Source organism: Zootoca vivipara, chromosome 2 (assembly GCF_963506605.1).
Source record: "Zootoca vivipara chromosome 2, rZooViv1.1, whole genome shotgun sequence".
In the NCBI taxonomy this organism is placed as follows: domain Eukaryota; kingdom Metazoa; phylum Chordata; class Lepidosauria; order Squamata; family Lacertidae; genus Zootoca; species Zootoca vivipara.
This window is the reverse complement of record NC_083277.1, coordinates 102,114,823-102,139,058: the sequence shown is the minus strand read 5'-3', so window position 1 is coordinate 102,139,058 and position 24,236 is coordinate 102,114,823. Positions and strand designations below refer to the sequence as shown.

General features: G+C 43.7%; 1 protein-coding gene across 2 annotated transcripts in view; it reads right to left on the bottom strand.

Moving 5' to 3' along the window:
• The window catches only part of FAM20A (FAM20A golgi associated secretory pathway pseudokinase), a 45,008-nt gene that overhangs the window by 3,490 nt on the left and 17,282 nt on the right, over window positions 1–24,236 (bottom strand). For both annotated transcript variants that reach the window (XM_035104056.2, XM_060271967.1), the window contains exons 2-10: window positions 18,031–18,212; window positions 17,149–17,199; window positions 14,228–14,306; window positions 12,108–12,200; window positions 7,313–7,428; window positions 6,358–6,538; window positions 5,437–5,546; window positions 2,325–2,406; window positions 245–304 (exon numbers count right to left, since the gene is read on the bottom strand). In XM_035104056.2, coding sequence (XP_034959947.1) covers window positions 245–304; window positions 2,325–2,406; window positions 5,437–5,546; window positions 6,358–6,538; window positions 7,313–7,428; window positions 12,108–12,200; window positions 14,228–14,306; window positions 17,149–17,199; window positions 18,031–18,212 — 954 coding nt within the window. The remainder of the gene's footprint in view (window positions 1–244; window positions 305–2,324; window positions 2,407–5,436; window positions 5,547–6,357; window positions 6,539–7,312; window positions 7,429–12,107; window positions 12,201–14,227; window positions 14,307–17,148; window positions 17,200–18,030; window positions 18,213–24,236) is intronic.

The following is a 24,236-nucleotide window of genomic DNA, read 5'->3' as shown; positions in this document are numbered from 1 at the left end:
TTTTCCCATGACTTCCATCATTCCCTTTTCCAGTTCCCAAGAGTACTATCCACCATTCTTTCCTAACTAGCAATTTGAGGGAGTTGTTGCAGGCCGACACAGAAATGGACCTGTGAGAAGGGGTGCAGTGATGTCTCACTCCATTGCCATCAGGTAAAAGAAGTGTTCACCTGCTTGTTACGGCCCAGGGAGCTGCAATTGAGCCTTTCAGTTTAATCCAAAATGACTTGGGAATGACACTTACATGCAACACTGTTCGAGCGGAGCCAGGATGGAGATCTCATCATGGGAATGCTTCCCAAAACTATGGAAACAAACAAAATGTAAAAGGTGTGTCCCAAACCACCCGAGACTTCAGAGACTGGAATGCTTCAAGTACAGTGGTTAGTGACACGAGGCAGAAAATTTCCCAGTGCTATTTTTCCATGGAGAAAAATCCACAAGTTCATCAGTAACATGGAATGGATGCCAATTGCAAATACAGTATTAGGCAAACTTAGCAGTTGCAATGTGTTTAATGTCTACTAAATACAAGAAAAATAAACATGCTAAATTAAATCACACATCAAGGCATCTGAAAAATTTCCAATTTAATCTGAGCTTTTTGATGCAAATTAGGTTGATAGGATGTAGCAATGGGATGGGGAGGAGGGTTAATAGAGCCAATTTGAGGGTTTTTTGTACCTGCTTTCAAAAGAAATTCAATAATAATGATGATGTTGTTGATGATGTATTATTTATTATTTATATGCCACCCATTTGACTGGGTTGCCCCAGCTCCCAACAAAAAAACCATAAAAACACCACACCACAGACACTAAAAACTTCCCTGAACAAGGCTGCCTTCAGATGTCATATGAAATGGGAAATCATAATGTAAATCTTCCATGCCTCATTCAGTGCCCCCACTTTGAGACACTTACATTAAAAGCACATATATGGATATATTTACCTGAATCTTCCTCATTTATGGGAAAATCCATAACTGAGGATTTACCACACGACTTGTGACATTACCTGTTGCATTTGGTCGCAAGCCAATGCAAATATTTTCATTTCAAATGCCGTAGGAATATAAACAGCACATTATTTATTTTCAAAATTAGTTTATTTGCCTCCGGGGCTAAATGAATAAATGTTTGTAGCAGCCGGTCAGTTTTGTGGTTTCTGAACCTCTCAGATTTTTATGTAGTGTGGGTTAGATGCAGTATGAGAACATTTGCTGTAGGGTATTAATGGCTATTCTGCAGAAGATTTCTGCAACCTGGTGTCCTCCATATGTTGTTGGATGAACAACTCTCATGCTCTTCAGCCAGAATAGCTACTTATTGGGGATGATGGGAGTTGTAGTCCCATCTTCATCTGGAGGGCACCAGATTGGGCACCAGATGGGTAGATATGCCCCTTTTGCTGTTTATTGCTATTTGTGTGTTTTGTCAAGGTTATATAATGACAATGGCATAAAAGTCTGCCCAGGTAGTCCTCATGTGTAGAAGCAATGATTCTTCAACATCAACTTTGTTGGACTGGTCATGTTGTGTGGATGCCTGATGATCGTCTTCCAAAGCAACTACTGGTACTCTATTCCGAACTTAAAAATGGAAAGCGTAATGCTGGTGGTCAACAAAAGAGGTTTAAAGACTGTCTCAAGGCAAATCTTTAAAATTGTAGTATAAACACTGACAACTGGGAAACACTGGCCTGCAAGCGCTCCAGTTGGAGAACAGCCTTTACCCAAGGTGTCATGGGCTTTGAAGAAACTCGATCTCAGGACGCAAGGGAGAAACGTGCTAAGAGGAAGGCATGCTTGGCAAATCCACACCGTGATCAACTCCCACCTGGAAACCAATGTCCCCACTATGGAAGGACGTGTGGATCCAGAATTGGTCTCCACAGTCACTTACGGACCCATTGTTAAAACCATGTTTATAGAAGACAATCTTACTTGGCTATGAGTGATCACCAAAGAAGAAGTACCTTCGTGAATGAGGTAGAATTCCTGCTGGGGATTCAGTAAGAACCTGCCATGATTTTTCAACAGAATTCACCGAGCTCACCCTCCTCCTACAATTCCCAGAATCCTGGGATGATGGCAATGACTGTTTATATCAATGTTTAAGCCAACACAGGCCTTAGTTAAAGACTCTGCCTAGTCACATGGTTTCCAAGAGGGGTTCTACAGAATTTATATCCCAAGGCAGCATTGTATGACTTACAGGGTAACTTCTTGAGTCTTGTTCCTGACACCCAGGACGGACTATTCCTACCCACAGCACCAGCTCTTCCCCCTTTAGATCCCAGAGGCAATTTGTGGGGTTCCTTACCCTCTTGCGTTGTCCAAATGGAGCAAAAAGCCATCATCTCCAAACTTTGTGAACATCTCGTAATGATGACGGTCCATGTTGCCTTTCAAAACAGAGAAGGAAAAGCATTTGGTAGTTCCAGAGTACTAACCCAATCCAACTGCTTGAGATCTCTCACGCAAGACACATCTGAGGTATAATATCAATGTATTAATAGAAGCTTTGAAACTAAACAAGAAACAGTGAGCAAGACACAAAATGGCTTTTATCAGGATCAAATGGCTGCTTATAAGATAGGCTTGTTGATATCTACCGGTACTTGTTCCAAAGTTCTGCAAGGATGCATGATGGGATACGGCAGGAAAATAACCCCACAGAGTTACGTTTGAAGGAGGGGGATGCCCTGATATGAGCTTACATATTGTAGGAGAAGACAGACATAAATAACATAGTTTGGAAATGACTACACCATGTCAGATGGTGGGATAGTAATGAATGACAGTTGATTAGTATATTCAATGCAGATAAAAAGAAAGGTTTTGCAAAAGAAAATTCCAAATTTGAAAATGAAGTGATTCAAAACAAAAGGAAATTACTATCTAAAACATATAATCTCCTATTGGAGTGGGATTTGATGGAAGAAGGAATAAAAGAATCAATGATTAAGTGGTCTAAGGATCTCGGCCATAAAATACATATAGATCAATGGGAGAAATTGTGGAGTCAAGATATTAAATTCACAGCTTCATATAGCATAAAAGAAAATTTTGGTAAGATATACCATAGGTGGTATTTAACACCTGTAAAATTGGCTAAAATATATAGATTAAAAACTAATCTTTGTTGGAGGTGCAATAAAGAACCCGGAACATTTATACATATGTGGTGGACATGTCAAGTAATCAAAAAGTTCTGGCTAGTTGTGCATGAGGAATTAAAGAAAATGATGAAAAAATCAATAATAAAAAACCCAGAGATTTATCTACTAGGATTATTAAACGAGGAGATACCAAAAGAGAATAAAAAGTGTTTTTATATGCTAGCACAGCAGCCAGGATGATAATAGCCACATATTGGAAAACACAAAAAATACCAACAAAGGAGGAGTGGATTAGCAAACTAAGTGAGTATTTATTGATGGCTAAATTGACAGCAGCAGTGAGAAGTCAATCAAAACAAAAACTAAGAAGCGAATGGAAATGTTATGATGAATATATGAACAATTTTTACTCAAAGGATATGCTTTCATGCTTAGAATGAAAGATATGAAGTGACACAAGAGGATAAAATTGGAGATAAAGAGGATATGGACTTAGAAATATATGAAAATAGAATGCATGCAGAGATATATATTTATGGGAATATATAGATAACAGAATTTACAGAATTAAAACAATGTTAGAAACAGAAGTCGAGTAGGTAGTGGAGGGAAGTCAGGGGGGGGGGAAATGGTGGAGTGTGGTTATATTGCATTATGTCTTTTTTGCTTGTATTATATTTTTTGTTGGTATGTTTATTTTCTTTGAAATTAATGTATGAGATGGATTGTATTGATCGTTATAATTAATTGTTTAAAAAAATATTTATTTATTTTTAAAATGAATGGCAGTGTAACTGCATTGGCTAAGGGAGGAGAGGAAACACTTGATGTTAGTTATGAACACTTAGTTTCCCCCATTTTAGACTTGTTTTCTTCCAACAGATCTATCACCATTCTATTTTATTAGGACTGACCTAGAACTCTCAGAGGGCAGGCTTGATGCATCCAGCTGTTAAGCACTTTAAAACCCTGTTGATCAATGGATGAGCGTTCGGCATGAGCTTCAACTCCCCCACTGAAATCAACGGAGCTTAGAAGTGCTGCTTACCTTTTGGTTGCATTGAGCCAGAAATCTGCAGAGAGACAGGCCACTTTGAAGGGGAATGCTATAGGGAAAGTATTTGCCGCAGCAATTCAAAAGCGAGGGGAGCTTACACGTGTCATCACTTTAGGAGTTAAGGCTGAAAAATAGTGACTTGCCATGGCATTCCAGTGGGACCATTGCACTAGGAGCTAAACCAGGAGGGCTTTAACCTCTTGCTTCTGCCATGGCCCCAAACTGGAACAGGAGGGATTCAAGCCCGATACTGTCATTGCAAAGAAAGTTACTATTTGTTTGGTTCCTGTAGCTAATGGAAAGATCGGGCCAAGGAGAAGGAAGCAGCAGCAGTAGAAAAAGGATGTAATATGTCAAGGGGAAGTCCTGTTTTGGACTCACAGCTGTCCATGGAGGCGCAGGTCAATTCTGTGTCCAGGGCAGCTGTCTACCAGCTCTATCTGGTACGCAGGCTGAGACCCTACCTGCCCGCGGACTGTCTCCATGCTCTGGTTATCTCCCGCTTGGACTACTGCAATGTGCTCTATGCGGGGCTACCTTTGAAGGTGACCTGGAAACTACAACTAATCCAAAATGCGGCAGCTAGACTGGTGACTGGGAGTGGCCACCGAGACCATATAACACCGGTCCTGAACCAGTACATTTCTGAGCACAATTCAAAGTGTTGGTGCTGACCTTTAAAGCCCTAAACAGCCTCAGCCCAGTATACCTGGAAGAGTGTCTCCACCCCCATTGTTCAGCCCGGACATTGAGGTCCAGCTCCGAGGGCCTTCTGGCGGTTCCTCACTGTGAGAAGTGAGATTACAGGGAACCAGGCAGAGGGCCTTCTTGGTGGTGGCGCCCGCCCTGTGGAACGCCCTCCCATCAGATGTCAAGGAAATAAACAACTATCTGACTTTTAGAAGACATCTGAAGGCAACCCTGTATCGGGAAATTTTACAATTTTACAATTTTTTATGTGTTGTAAGCCACCCACAGTGGCTGGGGAAACCCCGCCAGATGGGTGGGGTATGAATATATTATTATTATTATTATTATTATTATTCCATTTCTGATTTAGCAAACTAGACGCATACAGATCATTGGTGTTTAAAAACTTTTGCATAATGGCTAGAAACAAGCTGATCTCAAAACACAAACTATGCTACCAGTGCTGCCAAACTATTTACAAGCCATCTGGTTTCAACATAGCAAGCGATGTTTGCAACGTCCGCAACAGCGTGTCAGATCCATGAGATTATTACTTTCCCACTTACCTATTAAGAAGTCAAATATTGCCATGTCGATGATATTGAGTAGCCGGCTGCCACTGCTGTAAGGATAAATCTCCTTCACTGTGTTGCAGTAGAGTGGGTTCACTTCCCACCTGCAAGAAATGCCAAAGGAGCAGGTTGAATGCTACCGTAGCACTACTATTCTTGGAGTTCCTCCCTATTTTCTGAAATAGTCGGGAACTGGTCCTGCATTTATTACATTGGCTCTTTAGTAAGGATATACAACACCAGGTTTCCCCAATCTGGTGTCCTCCAGATGCTGCGGTGTAACAATTTCTGGAGGGCACCAAGTTGGGGCTGATGGGAGTTGTAGCCAAACATCATCCGTTGGGGAAACCTGGTCCGTGCTGCTTTTGAGCAGGTAGCTACTTTTCTAGAAGACTTGTCAATCTCTTCTGTGTGGGAACGAGTTGGCAAGTGACATCACATCTCGGCCTGTTTCGTTCTGGCAATGGTAGGTGAAAGGAACAACAGACCCATGCTTTTCTGAAATGATATCCACAAACTAAGGTTAGGGATATGGGTAGGGCCCAAGTGCTCTATCAATGGACAAAAGCTTATGATTCTTGCACCAATGAACAATAGTGGTTCTCAACCAGGCACTTGTTCAGAGATAGAACAGGGTCTTCTTTGCCTCCTCTCTTAAACATTCAGTAAAGTCATTCTCAGGCACGTTCTTGAGTGAAACAGAGCAATACAATAGCTTGGTGAAGCAAGCTGAACATGCTTAGGACGACACCCCTAGCGACACCCCTAGTTTCACCATCATAAAATAGAAATACTTCCGACGTCTGACTGCTAAGCCCAACAAATACTGCAAAATATGCAGCACGTTTCAAGTGCTATATAAATAAGAATACTAGTTAAGGGCAGGCCAAGAGAAAGATCCATTTACCCACTTACTCCTCTTTTCCAGCAAAGGTGTAGGATCGTATCCATGGGTTTGGGATGGAGATTCTTGGTGCCAAGTTGAGGGATGGTAGGAAAACAGAGAGAGATCCTTCCAGCAGGTGAGGATTCCCACACACGGCATATTCTGTCTTGCACATATAAGGGCATTTGGCAAAGAAACAGACATTGCTGGCTGTAGAGAGAGCAGAATCTACGAGTGAGAGGGCTAATGCAACGCTGCACAGTTTTAAGAATCTGGGGAACCTCGGTGAAAACTTGAGATCAGTTATTTTCTCATATTAAAGCGAAATGACATTAAGATCACAGGGGAAATAACATCTTAAGTTACATACGAGGCAGCATTTTGAACCCATCTTTATTTATACACTTTATAAATAACAACGGTTTGTTGAGCGGCTTGTGATTTTTTTTGAACATTTGGGATAGGCAGTAGCAGCATGGTCACTGTCAAGGCTAGATGCCAGGAAGCAGAGCAAAACAGAGCAAACATTTCTCTTCAAATCGTATAAATCATTTGCCTTTTATTAAGGAAGCAGAGCAACCATCGCTAGGCCACACTCTTCCTGATGGTGGAGTACAATGGCCATTTCAAATGTGACAAATGTCCTGGGCAAATACTTGTCTTTAAAAGAAAAATTGCATTTATCACATATGCAGATCCAATTTGTGCTGTTTTTTGCGGCATGCATGCTCTCTGGATAGCTATGGCCAGCTCATACATTTTTTTTCCCAAACAAAGAAATACGCCAGAGCTTCCTAGCACATGGTATCCACAGCATGAGATGCAGGGGCAATCATGATGTCACGCACACTGTGTGGTTTGCACCGTGTGTGTTTTTTCCTACATAGAAGTGATATCTGTGTCACGTTTGAAGTGGCTCTTAAAACCACAGCTTCTGGAAAGCTGTTGTTTTCCTCTTCTGCAGATAGCACAGGTGAAACTTACCTGGTGAAACAAAAAATACACTTTGCAGGATTTCATTTTTAGTGACCTCTAAGATTTCCTTTGTAACGTTAATCATTCTCCCAACCACCGGAGGGACGCGGCGGAAATCCAGGATTCTGCAGTGGGGAGAAGGGAGACATCAGCTAGGAAAGTGTAGCTGTACCTTGGAAGTCAAACGGAATCCGTTCCAGAAGTCCGTTCGACTTCCAAAACATTCGGAAACCAAAGCGCAGCTTCCGATTGGCTGCAAGAAGCTCCTGCAGCCAATTGGAGGCTGTGGAAGCCCCGTTGGATGTTCGGCTTCCAAAAAGAGTTTGCAAACCAGAACAGTCACTTCTGGATTTGCGGCGTTTGGGAGCCAAAATGTTCAAGAACTAAACTGTTTGAAAACCCAGAAACGACTGTATTTCTCAGAGTAAACACTCTCTGGGGGTGCGGCACGTGTTTTGGGGGTGGGACGTGCCATGCGTAATGACGTGCCGCGCGTTTTGGGGCGGGGCAGGGCGCACCGCGCACAGAGGCGAGGTGTGTGTTTTGGGATCGCATCGCTTGGGGCGATCCGCCCCCACCGCCCCTATCTTCCTACGCCCCTGAACAGAAGTAGCAGACCCCTCCCATTAAGCCATAGCAGGGGGAGTTGTTCATCCCATTGTAAAACTGAACACACTTCCCCAGACCAGATCTGGCCAGCTGATCCATTATATTTAGTATGCTCTTGAGTAGGAATCCAGCCAAATGGGGCTGCCTGCTACGATGGCATTATCTGTAGTTTACTGTGTGTGAAGCATGTGCCAATTCTGTTTCCTGCAGAGCATTCTTCTTTTAAAGTTCCCTGCATTCCTCAACATGGTATATATATTATATTACTTTTATCACATTTAGTGAAGCACCGGCTATTCTCCCAACTAGATTATTTTGAATAATGACAGCCAGCTGAGAATAGTGAAGCTAGATTTTACATTGCAGGTTTACACTGCATTGTCCGTTAAGTCCAGGCAAGATTTAATTGTGTGCTAAGTGCCCCACATAACAGAACCCCAGCAAAGCTGGAATGTGATCTGGTTTAATGACTGAAGGGATTGACCGAGGAAAACGCTGCGCCTGCTTTGCGCGCAACACCCGGTTTCTTAAATTTTCCTGCCAATAAAGAAAAGGACAACTGTTTCCTTATTACAAGATAGGGGAACAGTTTTCAGCCTCGGGGAAATTTAGAATAATCATAGTACCGGTAAATAAATGGCAGATGGTGCAAGGCCAAAACACTCATTTCACTGCCAAGATTTCAGGGTGAAAAAGGAGGAAGCTTTGCCCTCCTTTGTAGAGAGGCACTCAGCTGACTGATAAAAATGTATGATTCATAGATTCAGTTCTTCTTAAATCGGACCTCAACTTTCATCCCTTTTGTATGATAAATTTCTGCAGCAGAAGTTGGGGGCAGAAATGTGACTTGAGGTGAAATATCCCCAAATAAGCCGTTTCCTTTGTAGCTCATGGTTTTTATTTGTAGCTTGATGGCAGAGACCATGCCTTGCGTGCAGAAGATCTCCCGGTTTAATCCCAGGCTGCACCAGGGCAGGGATTGTAAGGAGACCCTGTTGAAACCTTGGAGAGCTACTCTCCTTCAGTGTGGAGCCTGTAGACAAGGCGGAGTTGGATGGATCAATCGTCTGGCTTGGCATAAAAACACTTCCTACGTTCCAAGTATCCAGAGAATAGGTGCAATATGACCGGGACAACCAGTGGGTCAGGAGGGGGAAGACACCTCTGCCTTTAATAGTTGCGTAAATGAGGGGTGGTTTCCCCCCTCCTGCTGAAATTCTACATACCTATTGAAAGAAGAACAGTCATGTCTTCCTTTGCATCACATTACTTTAAAGAAAAAATGAGGGGGCGAATACTAAGTAAAACAAAACTTTGATAACGCAGCTCAAAGGGCAAACAACTGCAAAGCATCAAGTGCTGTGCTGTTAAGTGGAGGAAAATATTCACTGCTGTTGTTAATATTTAAGTCACCAGGGAGCCTTGATCATCCCAGGTCTTAGGGGGATGTCTATTGGTCAGTGGTAGAGCATCTGCTCTGAATGCAGAAAGCCCCGGGTTCAATCTACAGGTAGGGCTGAGGGAAAATAGCCCTTCCTGAAACACTGGAGAGCCTCTGTCACTCAGTGAGACAATACTGAGCTAGAGGAACCAATGGGCTGACTTAGTACAGGAGTGGTGCTTCCCAAATTTGGGTCTTCAGCTGTTTTCGGACTACAATTCCCATCATCTTTGATGGGATGGTAGCAAGGGATGATGGGAGTTGTAGTCCAAAAACAGCTGGAGACCCAAGTTTGGGAAACACTGGTATAAGGCAACTTCCTATGCCTCCAAATTGCACATTATATTTTGAGAGTCACTGGTGTGTGAATCATAGAATCATAGAGTTGGAAGAGACCACAAGGGCCATCCAGTCCAACCCCCTGCCAAGCAGGAAACACCATCAAAGCATTCTTGACATATGTCTGTCTAGACCTCCAAAGAAGGAGACTCCACCACTCCTTGGTAGCAAATTCCACTGCCGAACAGCTCTTACTGTCAGGAAGTTCTTCCTAATGTTTAGGTGGAATCTTCTTTCTTGAAGTTTGAAACCATTGAAGTGTGGGTGTAGCCAGTCAACTTAAGCAGCTCCATGAAGATTTTCTTCATTCTTCAGTTCCTTTTAGTGGTCCACCATCCAAAAACATGTCCTCTCTCTGTGTCTTGGCACATCTCCCACATGCTCATGCTCAACCGTGTACCATCTACAAATATGCAGACCAGCTGCAATCTCACATGTTGTGGCATCGTTCCACTATTGTTGCCTTCGGTGCAGAGGCAATTCAGAAAGGCTCTTGATTGACGCTCTGTATGTGCCGTGCATGCAAGAGCTTTGCACAACCTGAAAACTCTTGGAAGATCCTTCCAGGTGGGACATATATTTCTACTGCCTAGGCTGATCCAAACCACTGAAAATTGCAAATGGTGCTGTGTGGGCTCGGCGGTGTTTGCTCAGCAAAGCAAAACATTATTGGCTGGTGAGTCAGTAACCACCAGGCAGACTGACTAATACTGGCACAGAAGCCACTTAAAAATGCCCCCAAGTCGGCTGGAACTCGCTTTTTAGCCTGTTGCTTGCTCAACACAAAAACAAAACAAAAGCTTGGCTTGGATCTGACTGAGGACTTGGTGAGACACACAGCCCTATTTTTGCAGCCTGCCAGAAGCTTGTCAGGCAACTAAAGCGGGAGATGGATTGAGCCCATAATAGGCTGCCACATACATACATAAGCTGGTCTTTAAGATGTGGTGCAAAACATGTTGTGCAAGCCTGACCTAGCTTTTGGGATGGCCTGGTTACATTTCCTATTAGGAAATGGAAAAGATTCACACTTCAGGAGTGTAAAACCAGGGATATATGTAATGTCCTGTGGAGCTGGAACGGTTTGGAGTAGGGAGCGATATTTGAAAAATAAGGAACATATTGTGACAGTGCTGGAAAATTCAGACAATTTGCTTCATGCTCCCCATCTGTGCTGGTGGAAGCTCCTCTGGCCTGCGCATGTTTTAAGAAGATAAGATCATACCAAAGACCCATCTAGTTCATTATTCTGTTCTCCTAGGTGGGATCCAACTAACTTGTTCCACCAGCTCAAGGATTTTGGCTTGAGCAACACTTATCTATACAAACTGGCAGCTCTCCCGAGTTTCAGACAGGTGTGTGTGTGTGTGTGTGTGTGTGTGTGTGTGTGTGTGTTTCTCTAAACCTGGCACCTTCAGAATGCAATGCAGATGTTCCACCACTGAGCTGCCATAGCCTTTCCTGATGATCCCAGACACCAATATTCATGCCTGTGGCCATTCAAATGGTTTGCTCCCAAAGCAAGAATGCATATTAGGGCGATGACTTTTTCATTTTTTTCCTCAAAAAATTATTTCCTGTAGCACAAATGGATGAACTTTTGCCTATTAATGACTAAAATGAGGTATATTCCATTGAAATATTTAAAAAGGTCACGCACAAACCGTTTTAAATTTTTTGTATGCCATTTTACCATTTCATAAAATCGTATTAACAATTCTATATATATATTTCGTATTTAATTTGGACACAACACCACATTCCACAATGGGGAGTGTTCTTAGCAACATAGGGTATACAAATGTCACACCTGCGCAAGGTAAAAGCCCCTTTTGGGGACCTCAAAACTCAGCCAGCAGACCCTGCCGGGCATGCTGGGGAAAGAACCTACAGGAGAGGTAGCAAAACACCGTCCTCTAGCGGCGTCTATACTGTTAGTGCAGCTAAAAAAAGCTTCCTTGTGTGTTTGATGACCCTATATAATGTTGTATATATGTGACTCTAAAGCTTGGGTTCAATTTTATATCCGCTTACAGTGACTTCAAAAACGGTCAAAAAACTGTTAAATCAATTTTTTAAAAATCATTTTGTGCGTGAGGGTTTTTTTTTAATCAAATCTCTTTGAAGGTAAGATTTTATCTAATCTTTAATGAAAGCTCATCAAATTATTATACAGTACAGTACAGGGAAATGAGGTTGTAAAAAAGTCCTCACCCTAATACATACACCAGGACAGGCATTCTATGGTCAGCTTGAAACAGACGTCATATATGGTTGAAATCTGAATGCAGATCTCATAAGAATCTCTTCTTATGACAACACTGCCATTCCTTGGGCTTTTGAGCATCTCAGCTCTTGTTTTCTTCTCCCTGACTATGCATGCAAAGAAGGGGTGATTCAAGAGCATCAAATTACCTGTCGAGGTGGAAGGCAGCTATTTCTGCATTGTGCCTTTGAAAGTCAACAAAATAGAAAAAGTCTTCTGGAGTCTCCTCATCTCGTTTCTGTCTGAAAGGAAGATAGGGGTCACTAGGAGAAAGGAGATTCTGTCCTTCTGCACAACCATTGACATCCTCCTGAGTACAAGGGAAGTATTTATGGTACAACTAGAGAAGCAGGGCAAATGATTGTCAGAAGAGACGATTGTGAAATCGTCTCTGTTTTAACGTGTCTCTGTGCTTACAGTTATTTATAAAATACAGAAAAATAGAACCTCTTCCCCCCCTTTTTAAGGTGAGGCAAATCTGCACAAGGGGGCTTCAAAATAAGAAGGCCTCCTTCAACCTTTAATTGTGTTCAATTAATGTTGGTGGGTTGTTGTTTTAAACTTTATAACTAGTAATCTCTGGTAACTGATTCACCAGGAGCACCTCCATGATAGAATTGACAATTTATTCAGTTTTTTTTAAAAAAAGAATATTATTTGCCAAGCAAATGCTTACAAAACCTGTGGGTGGGTAGCAGGTGCCATCTTAGAAGAGGCATTTTATACTCTCTCACACGAAGGAAATGCCTCTTCTAAGATGGCTCCTGCTGTGACATAAAGCTGCATCATCTAAAAACGAGAAGCATTTTTTTCAATCTCTAGAGGAGGAAAATCCAATCGATTTATTTTATTTTAAAAATAAAAACCTCATACAAGTACAGTGGTACCTTGTTCTGGAGGTCCATTCTTAACCTGAAACTGTTCTTAACCCGAGGTACCACTCTAGCTAATGGGGCCTCCCGCTGCCACCGTGCAATTTCTGTTCTCATCCTGAAGCAAAGTTCTTAACCCGAGGTACTATTTCTGGGTTAGCGGAGTCTGTAACCTGAAGCGTCTGTAACCTGAGGTACCACTGTAACCAGTTAAGATTTAGTTGATCAGGTGGCAGCTCTCATTTTTATTTCAATTAAGTAAACATACCTCATTCTCACACTTCCTGTGAGCTTTCCCCTTCTCTCTCTCTCTCTCTCTCTCTCTCTCTCTCTCTCTCTCTCTCTCTCTCTCTCTCTCTCTCTGTTGAGTAAGGCCTTCCAGATGTTATTGGACTCCAGCTCCCATCAGCTTCCCCTCCAAGCATGGCCAATGGCCAGTGAGGAAGGGAGCTGTGGTCCAGTAACATCTTCCTCACCCTTGTTGTAGAAGAACTGATTCCAATTACCATCTTGTGCCAGAGTGGGAAGGGAAAGCTAATGTCCTGTTCACTCAAAGCAAGAATGGTCCAATTCACTTCTTTCTTTCTTTTTGCATTTAATTCCCCGCCCACAACCTTACTCCTTAACTTTGCGCCTTATTAAGAATGGTTGACATCTACTGGTGAAGGTCCCCTGACAGAAGAGAATCCATTAGCAGAACGAGGAGGGAGGCAGGCGATTTTTAGCAATCCCCCTTGCAGCACTTTGTGCGCCCCCCCCCCAATCTGTTCTAGAAGGTCCTCAACCCTTTGAAGAAGATTTAGAGGGGGTATAGGGTGTTGCTGAGGGACGCGGGTGGCGCTGTGGTCTAAACCACAGAGCCTAGGGCTTGCCGATCAGAAGGTCGGGGTGAGCTCCCGTTGCTCGGTCCCAGCTCCTGCCCACCTAGCAGTTCGAAAGCACGTCAAAGTGCAAGTAGATAAATAGGTACCGCTCTGGCGAGGAGGTAAATGGCGTTTCTGTGCGCTGCTCTGGTTTCGATGTTCTGTTGTGCCAGAAGTGGCTTAGTCATGCTGGCCACATGACCCGGAAGCTGTCTGCGGACAAACGCCGGCTCCCTCGCCTATAGAGCGAGATGAGCACCACAACCCCAGAGTCGTCCGCAACTGGACCTAACGGTTAGGGGTACCTTTACGTTTAGGGTGCTGCTGGGGGTGCTGGGTGAAAATGACTTACCTTCTAGTCCTGCTAAGGAGTTCCCCTTCTGTAAACAGTCACCAGTTAATACCACCTGGGATTTACCATTGAACCTTTCTCTCTGTTCATGGTGATGTCGTCATGATGAAAATGCACACCATACCAAACAAGATAAATAACAGCAAGGGCTAGGCAAATGTTTTCAGACGAACTGAGCTTACCTCATGGGTTTGAACATAGCTTTGCCAAAGTCCTGGAACCGGAGAACAAGTTTCAAGTGCACACCACTGGGCTTGACAACTGGAAAGTGAAACCAAGATGCTCAGCTCATTGTTCAAACGGACTTTTTGAAAATGGAAACTTTGTGTAAACTTGGCAAGTTATTCAGGTGGGATTCAACTAAGTTGTTGCCTGGAATGAGCTCCACTCATGCAATGGGACTTTCCTCCCCCCCCCTCCCTGCACTCCTAAATCTGCCCTAGAACATGCTTAGGGGACATGCGGAGGTAGGGTGTACTGAATTCTTCAACTTTCAAATTCCAAAAATTGAAGTTGTTCAAAAGTTGTAACATGACTTGGGAATTCAAATCATATTTTGATTAAATTAATATCATTTAGCTTTGCTTGGTAAGCAAAATGTGTGTAAAATTGCATAGAAATCGTGTCCTCCCTAAAAGAGGGCACGTGTTGTGGTGAGACCTGGAGACCGACCTCCTGTGTTGTGGGTGGGTAAGATTGGTCAGCCACAACACCTGATTGGTAGGTCCCTCGACGTTGGGTTCAATCTGGCCAATGGGGCACAGTCCAAACGGATCGAGGGACCTATATATACCCATGCACATGACCCAGAGCTTCCTCTTTTGGCTCATGCATTCGGAACACCCGCCCACCTCTCCCTATATTTAGGGCTTGCGCTCTTGACCTTGCTATGCTGTCGTGTGTCGCCTGTCATTGGGACAGGGGCACGGCAGGAATTTCCCCCACTTGGCTGATTGGCTGGTGCCTTTTGGGTTTCGTGTGCCATGTAGCAAATCGTCACAACTTGTAAGGTTGCAGATAGGCACTGGTTCAGGTGATAGGGATGGGAGAACGCTCTCGCCATCCCTATGTGAAGGATATTCCATTAAAGGAATCCAGGGACTCAGATGGTTTGGTCAACCCCTGAGAGGGGGTTGTGCCCGTGTCTGAGTCCAGGGGGACATCTGGGTAGCGGACATAGTCTGTTCCTGGCTTTTTGCCTATCCAGGTGTTCACCCTTGGCTGACCTATGCTGGTGCCCTGGGCCAGCGCTACCTACAAGGGTGCAGGGAGCTAGTCGAACCAGAGCCTATGCAACCACCGACTTTCTGTAATCAATAAAGTTGTGGCCTAAATTCTGCCAAAAACCAAAACTAAAATTTGAGTCAAGTGTGAATTTATTTAGGGGGGAGGTCTCTGGGTCTGAACACGCAAATCCTTAAAAAATGATTCCCGAATACTTTGTGTTTGCTACACACACACACACACACACACACACACACACACACACACACACATATTATTATTATTATTATTATTATTATTATTATTATTATTATTATTATTATTATATCTTTTAGCATTACCTGACATTTTAAGAAGGTAAAATTAAAATTCTTTGGTTTTCCAAATGCAGTTTATATGCTTCTTCATTGAACGTAGACTTCCGAAGCTAGATAATAGCAGATTTGAATTCCTCAAATGAAATTCCCTAAAATGACACCCCTAATGGGGGGGGACACACAGAGAGGAGCGGGGAAAGTCCCTTTGCACAAGAAGACCTTGTTCTGCTAAGCCTTCCCCACTCAGTACTGTATTGAATTCAGGGGAACAACACTCTGCATACAGTCATACCTCGGTTTGCGACCGCAATTCGTTCCGGGGAGCCGGTCGCTCCCCGAGTTCGTCGTAAACCGAGGGGCTCTTCTGCGCGTGCGCGAAGCGCCAATAGAGTGCAAACGGAGGCGGTCGCAAACTGAGGTATGACTATAACAGCTGCTTGCTACTTGCTACACAGCCAAGACTGAGGTTCTAACTAATTCCTAGTTAACTTGGGGGGGGGGGGACTACCCTGCAAACTTAGGAAAGGAGTTTCTTTTTACAGGCTATGCCTGCTTCTTAAAAAGACAAGCCACACACACTACAGGTATGGGTGGGGGTGAGAGGGACTGAAACCGGCGGCTCATTTTGCTCTGCGTTTCTGTTCCAATCCGTTATTAGCATCTAGACTTTGCCTACTGCTCCACTAGGAAATGAGGGTTGCCTTGCCAGAGCAGGCTGCCGTTCTATGAATATGAAAATTTCAATTTAGGAGCATAACTTTGATTGAAGTGTTCTGGGTCAAAGGCTCTCCATCCAATTTAAGTGGCTCGTTTCCATGCACGCCAAGCTGATTAAAAGAATTCTGGATTACTGACCCAGCTCGGTTTTTGCAATATTCACAACATAATTAAGATATTTGCAGATGGAGGTGGTTGCTTACAGAGCATAAGAAAATGCAAAACAAAACCTATAATATCTATGGAATAAAGGGAAGGAAGGAAGCAGCAGCAACACCAGATCAAAGTTAAGTTTAGGGTGGCACAAAACACAAACCTAATACAGTGGTGCCTCGCTTAACGAATGCCCTGCTTAACGAAATTTCCACTTAACAAAAGGATTTTTCGAGCGGAGGTTGCCTTGCTAGACAAATGCGTTTTACAAAAAATTTGTCTAGTGAATCGCGGTTTCCCATAGGAATGCATTGAAATTCAATTAATGTGTTCCTATGAGCAAAAAAAGGGCAAAAAAAATTCAGTGCATTCCTATGGGATTCGCTATAAGAAAAGACCCGTGGAACGAATTAATTTCGTCTAGCGAGGCACCACTGTAATCAATGTAATGGCTTTGTTAATGACCATGTGACTAGAGAATGCTGTTATTAAAATTTCTCCAATCTTCCTCTCCTCCTCTTCATTGGATATTTTTTAAACAAAGTTGGATGGCCATCTCTCAGGGATTCTTTAGCTGAGATTCCTGCATTGTATGGGGTTGGACTAGATGACCTTTGGGGTCCCTTCCAACTCTAAGATTCTATGGTTTTTATTATTCCTGTGACTCGTAGAAACTGGTGCACTTGACTTACTTTGTGTGCAGTCACAGGCACCCAGCAATGCTTTCTCGTCCTGGCTGTAATCTGGAATGAAAATGAAAAGCAATGCGCTTCAGACTCACCCAATAGGAATGTTGTTTTTAGGAGATGTGGTGTGTGATAGAAGTCATGTAATCGCCTAGCAGGGGCATATTAAGGTCTTCCCGAAACTCTGCATGATGACGGTCTTTTTTTGGGGGGGGGGGAGAATACAGTACCTTAAGTCTCCTTTAGTCACGACAAAAGCACTATAGGAAATTTTGGCAGGCAGAGGGGTGGGGAGATTTCAGTGGTGGGGGAGAGGGTAAAATCCGCAGCCAGGTTTAGAGGCCCACTCTTGGACGCATTCAAGGTTTAACTGCTAAAAACACCAGAAAAATTTAAGAGCAGCCCACTGTGTCACGTGGCGGGAACTGCCTTTGTAATCAAGAGGGCTTTCGAAAGCAGGTCTTCATTTCTTCTATTTTATAGCAAAATGATATTATTAGCTACCAAAAAATGGAGGGAGAAACAAGAATAATGGGAGGAAACCAGTGCTTCCTTTTCCTGGGGACAGTAACGGACATTGTGATAATTAAGGGAAGCTTTTCCAAGGGCAATTAACAAACTACCCCTTTGTTGTCTCTCTATACTTGTGCTCATCGGAAAGCAATAAAATGGACTGAATGTGCAAACAGGAAGTGTTTAATTAAAGACAAAGGGAGCCCCTTAAAGCCCAGTATTTGCCTGTCCACATTAGTGGTTAGCTGGCTGCAATGGTATTTCATTAAGAAAAAAGAAACTCTGCCACTAATCAGTCATGCATCCCCCCCAACCTTCCTCTGCACTTGTATTTCATGATCTGGTGGAGGTGGCAGTTCAGAAAGGAAGCTTTACCAGCGCTGATGGTTCCAAAGTTTTGCGTGTCCCGGAGGAGCTGGTCAATCGGAGGGCTAGACCGTGGGTACAAGGCATAGCGATTGATTCCCAGGTGGAATTGGAGCCAGCTTGCCTCCTGCCTGAGCTGCATTATTGAGTCCGAGGTGAGGTTGCGCTCCTCTCTGTAAATCTTGTGTCTCCTAATGCACACACGGAAAAGAAGGCGCACATAAAACCAACCCCTCAAGTAAATCACATTCCCACATCCAGGGTTGTATACAATGAAGCCCATACCCTCCAATATTTCTCTGATGAAAGTAAGGACGTCCTATTCAATTACAGTGGTACCTCGGTTTTCAAACGTAATCCGTTCTGGAAGACCATTCGAGTTCCAAAATGTTTGAAAACCGAAAAATCAGTGCGGAAGCATCAAAGAGGAAAACTCAGTACAGAAGCCGCGTGGTATGTTTGACTTCTGAAGCAAGTTTGAAAACCGAAGCATTTACTTCCGGGTTTATGGCTTTCGATAAACAAAATGTTTGAAAATGGAGACGTTCGAAAACCAAGGTACAACTGTTCTTCTTCTCCTTCTCCTTCTCCTTCTCCTTCTCCTTCTTGCCCCACCCATCTGACTGGTTGCCCCAGCCACTCTGGGAAGCTTCCAACATAATAAAACATTCCCTAGACAGGCCTGCCTTCAGATTTCTTCTAAAGGTTGTATAGTTACTTCTCTCCTTGGCTTGGGGGTGTCAAATAACTCCATGCCCTCCAGCATTTCTCCAATGAAAACAGGGGTGTCCTAAGGAAAAGCGGGACATTCCAAGGTCAAATCAGAAACCGGGATGCCTTCTGTAAATCTGGGACTGTCCCTGTAATATAGGGAGGGTCTGGAAGCCATTGCAGGAGCAGAACAACTTCCACCCATGTGGTGGTACATCCCTCTCCCCCGCTGCACCCTCAAGTCTTATCTGGGGTTTTCTACACTGCTCTGGAGCAGATTTGGGTACAGCAGCCGTCATCTGGAAAGTGAGGTGTTGACAAAACTGTTCAAATGAAGGCTGTTGCTCAGTTTGGTGGGGGAGCAGGATTTGTGGTGGGTGGCATAGCTGCCAAGTCTCCCGTATTCCCCGGGAAACCCCCATTTTCCCAGCTGTTCCCAGCCGAAAAAACAGATTTTTTTGTTTTTCCCCAGTTTATTCTGGCGTGGCGGCCATTTTGGAACTGGGTGGAGCATGCTCAGAAGCGACTTTTGATGCTGCTATTCCCAGTTCCAAAATGGCTGCAGCGCGACTTCTGGTGCGGTGGCCATTTTGGAACAGGGCAGAGCAGCATCAAAAGTCACTTCTGAGCATGCTCCGCCCAGTTCCAAAATGGCGGCAGCGCTACTTCCGGTCTGCTACTTCTGGTCCAGTCCCTTATTTCTCAGGCCGGAACGTGGCAGGTATGGTGGGTGGTGGGATCCCAGCCTATGTCAGTTTGGCTTGGGTCTGTAGCAAGCTGGAACAGTTAAAAAACTGCACTGGCCATCGACTGGGCTGCTGCTGCTGCTATTTAACAAGAACGCTCATTGGCTGCCTGGCCCAAGATGGGGTTTTCTACATTTGGGATGCAATTTTAATTGTGATTGATAATTGCTAGCACCACTAAAAGCTCCCAGAAGCTTGCACCACCATGGTGAAAGCGCTCAAGATCAACAGAGTGAAACTGCTAATCTCCAAAACGTCCCACACTCGCTGTCCCTCCCTGCCTCTCTCTCTGGCCCTTGTAGAAAAATGCACATTCTATATGCTTGCTAGCATTTTTTTTTTGCCAGACCATAAAACCAACAGGATGAGGAAATCCGACATTTGTTGGATATACAAATGCTGGGCGAAATTACACAAGGAAAAGCCGGAAACTACTTTGTGTGGCAAAGCTCCCAAGTCTCTCAAGATCAGAGGCCGAGTCTTCAACCTCTTCGTAAGTTATGCTGCAAGGAGACATTGTGGTTTCAAAGACCACTGAGAAATCATGGGCCACTGGGTTTCCCCCCCAAACCATAATGACTTGTCAACCTCTTACAGATATATATATATCTACCGTAGTACTCATGTCCATCTGTGTTAGTACATGCACCATTTTTTTTAAAAAAAAATTAAGAACACTGTGTTAATTGTGTTCTCTTCAGATGTGGTGTGAGGAACGCCTGCTTCAATAATAAATTATAGAATAGCATAAAACTATTGTTATGTCTCCATTATTTCAGAGCCAGAGGTCATTGAGGTGTTAGAGGCATTCTCTCTACAATGAAAACAAGCAGAGAGGGGGGCCGTGCTTTAGTGCAGAGATGGGGAACCTGGGCCACTCAAATGGGACGCACAACCCCCATCTGTTCCAGCCTTTGCAGTCCAGCAACATCTTGAGAGCCTCAGGTTCTCCACTCTAGTTAACTCATCCCTACTTATGATTATCAGCGACTCTGATTAGCAGTACCCACTCTTTCTATTGGTAGGGATGCTGGATTTGCTTTTTAAAAAACTATTTCCAGTTTTATACATTTCAATAATTTTACACTCATTTTAACATTTCAAAACTTGGCTTCCTTCCCCCCCCTTTCTGCGGTTCCTTAAATTTATTTTTTAATATCCAAATTAACTTAATTTGCTCATTTATTCATCTACTTTAAATATATGCTCTTATAAAAACTGCAGGTCATTACAATAACCCGGCCAGTGTTCTTATCTGTTTACAGTTTGTTTGTAAATATTCCATAAACCATTTCCATTTTTTAAATAATTTTTTTTTAAAAAATCTTGATTTCATATTTTTCTGGCAAGTTTCGCCATTTCTGCATATTCCATAAGTTTTTGTATCCATTCTTCTTTTGGTGGGACTTCTTATTCTTTCCGTTTTTGGGCAAGTAACATTCTCGCTGCTGTAGTCGCATACAAGAATAAATTTCTATACGGTTTGGGTGGTTCTGTCCCTGTAATTCCCAAAAGCAAAGCTTCTGGTTTTAGGGATGCTGGGTTTGTACGTACCTGAGCTCAGTTTGTAGAAGTCTCTCAGTCTGCACAAGAAACAGGGCTCAATTGGCAAAGTGAGAGGGACAGGCCTTTGCTGGGAAAGCAAACCAACCAGAAGATGAGCTAAAACTGAAGTTCTAGCCTCTAATATGTGTGGCTTGGAGCTGGTTGTGGTCATTAAGAAGCGAGGGAAAGACACTTTGCACATGCTCAAAGGGACTCGGGTATATTATTATTTTGAAATTTTCAGGATTCATTCCAAGAATAGGGAGTAGATTCTGGGTCAAGCTCTGTTGTACTCTAGCTCAAATTAAGCCCCTCCGTACTGGCAGTGGGGAAGAGACATATGTCACCATTCTCTAATTTTTTATTATTGGAGATCGAAGTCCTTTTCTCAGCAATAGCTATTGATACTGTATTCTTTGCACCATAGGACGCACCTAGTTTTTAGAGGAGGAAAACAAGAAAAAAATATTTTGCTTTCTTGAATTGTCCTAGGCGTAGCAGCCAACTCCTAGAGGCCTAGGTGCCTTTGCCCCCACCCCATTAAATATTTGAGGAAGCTTCTTTTGCAAAGGGGGAAAGCTCAATTTTTTAGGATCAGCTCAAAGTTGCTGAGTTTCCTTCCAAAGGGGGAAAAATCCTGTTTTTAGTTCAACTCACAGTTCTGCAGCTTCTCTAGGAAAGGAAAGAGACCCATTTCTACAGTTTCCAAACAGATAATCTAATCAGCCAGTCACATGTCTCCCTATGCAGACAACAATTGAGGCCTAGGCAAGGGGCCGGGAGGGGCCGGGAAGGGAGCTAGCTCTCTTATCTCCCTCCCCGATCTCTTGCAATCAGCTGCTGAGCTGGTTCCTTTCAAAGCACTCATCCCCTCTTGTTAGCTTTTAGCTCTTTCTTTCTTTTTCTTTTTTTAAAAGCATGACCTGCCTTTAGCCCCTGGGCAATTTGGCTCCAGGGACCATGCATTCGCTCCATAAGACGCACAGAAGCTCCTCTTACTTTTTAGGAGGAAAAAAGTGAGTCTTATGGAACGAAAAATGCGGTACATTAATGTCTTTGTTCTAAGCACTCATGCCATCACGGCACATTGTTAGCAATCCAACAGAGACGCATGGTTTATTTTTACATTGTGGATTTGGCCTGATTATTCTTTAGCTGTCAGAGCCTCGAAAGCATAGCGGCCATACATTGTCAAAGCGCTAACGCAGGACCTTGTTTGCCAAATAGGCAGTTACAGTATCGACAAACTAAAACAGCCTAAATTACGTGGTCCCTTTTTGTTTGCTCTAACCATCAGACCAACAGTACAATTTTTCACGTCAACCTCATTTACAGTCTTCTGAGCCTTCCCAGGCAAAATTAGTAAGGCACAGTGATCAGCCATCCACTTGAAAACAGAAAAGTAGTTTGGGTTCTACGGTAATGGGCAGCTTTCAATTAACTTACATATATCATTACCTGAAATTCTCCCCACAAATCAGCTGGTTTCAGTTCTGCTTTCTGCAGGTTCCAGGTGCACCCGTGAGTTCCCAGTAGGGAACTTGCTTGGGCACCCAAACCAAGCAAGATTGAACCCCCTGCTTTTCAGCTGATGTGCAGAGAGTTCAATCCTGCTTTCCAGCTGCAGGATCCAGCCATGTCTCTACCTGCCCAACACATGACATCACACATGACATCCACCATTCCCTGCAAGAAGCTACTTTATCAGCAGGGATTCAAATGTGCTTTAAAGATTTATAGTGTGTACACAGCCCTAGTCGCAGTCCAATGCGATGCAAGTTTTATTTAGGAGTAAACATGCATCAAATCAGCACCGTCCATTTTAAGAGCTTATGCACATGATCTTGCAAAGAGTATCTCAACCCCTGTTTATTCCTCTTAACCTGTGGCAATTGCACTACATCTAGTCACTGGAGGTTGCAGTTGTGGGAAGGACCGGGGTGGGGGGTGGGTCCTGTTATGTACTGAACTGAATCCTAGAACAATAGGATTCAGAATCAGCAGTCTGATTGGTCCGCAGGAGCCACCCAATCCAACTCCAGGTGGAAGTGAATCAGCAACCTGATTGGCCTGCAGGAGCAGCCAATCAGGCTGCTGGCAGAAGTCAATCCACAACCTGATTGGCCCACAGATGTAGCCCTGAAGTAGCCAATCACGCAAGGTCCATTGTGTAACTAATGTATATAAGCAGATGTTTTTGGGAAAAGAGCGATTATTCTCTTCTTCTCCTTTGACGACTACGAGCTGAATAAAGAGCATGAAATTCACTCTCGACTCAGAGTATATTTCAGGTCCCTTGCTGCAGAGGCTACAGCCTTGGTTCAGGGAAGAGAGCAGGCAGCAAAGTGCCCTGATGAATTCATCTTTTTAAATTCCTTCCCTTTTCTCCAAAGGGCAAGAGGTGCACTCTAGCAGCTGAGTGGCAGAAACAAACCCTTCATTTCTTTCCCCAAAGCGCTTCTCTCAGCGCTGTGATTAAGCCTTGTCAATTTCACTTCTGAGATCAAAAGCCGGACCATGAAACTGACAGGACTTCTTCATGGCACGAAGCAAAATTAGGAAAGTTCATTTAAGGTCAGCTGCAGAAATGATCTTCGGCCATGTTCAATTGCGAAGCTTATATTGGCTTTGTTTCAAGTCATCTTCCGACATGAATATATGAACTTACAGTGTCCAGGATGTGCTGTCGATTGCTTTGCTGGGCAAATTGTTCAGAACAGATCTCAGCCTCGCAAACTGGCGCAGGGCTGGCAGGCCAGGGTGAGAAGGATGCAACAGCTGTGTGCCCTTTGATCCCAGCCTTGCCCTCGCTTTGCGAGGATGAGATCGAAGGCCACGTGGCCGTTGTGTCTTTCTCATGCCACCCTGCCAGCATGGAGCTGCTTTGTTAAGTTAACTTGCCATATTTTGAACAATGAAAATCCAGACAGAAAAGCTGTGGGTTTTTTTTTTTTTTGCAAAGTTGTTTTTTACCTATTTTTATGTGAAATTGGCCAAAACAGCACTGCTGGCATGGGCTTCCATATGTCTGGATTTTCCCAGACATTTCCTCGATTTCTGCCCAGACACTGCTGCTGACTGCAGTATTATTAATATGTCCAGGAAAACCCAGGCATATGGCAACCCTATTGTGAGGCTGGGATGATCCAAGGCCCAGACAAACTCCCCCCTGCATGAGCGGGCAAGCAGTGCAGTGCAGCTCCGCTTGGCTCC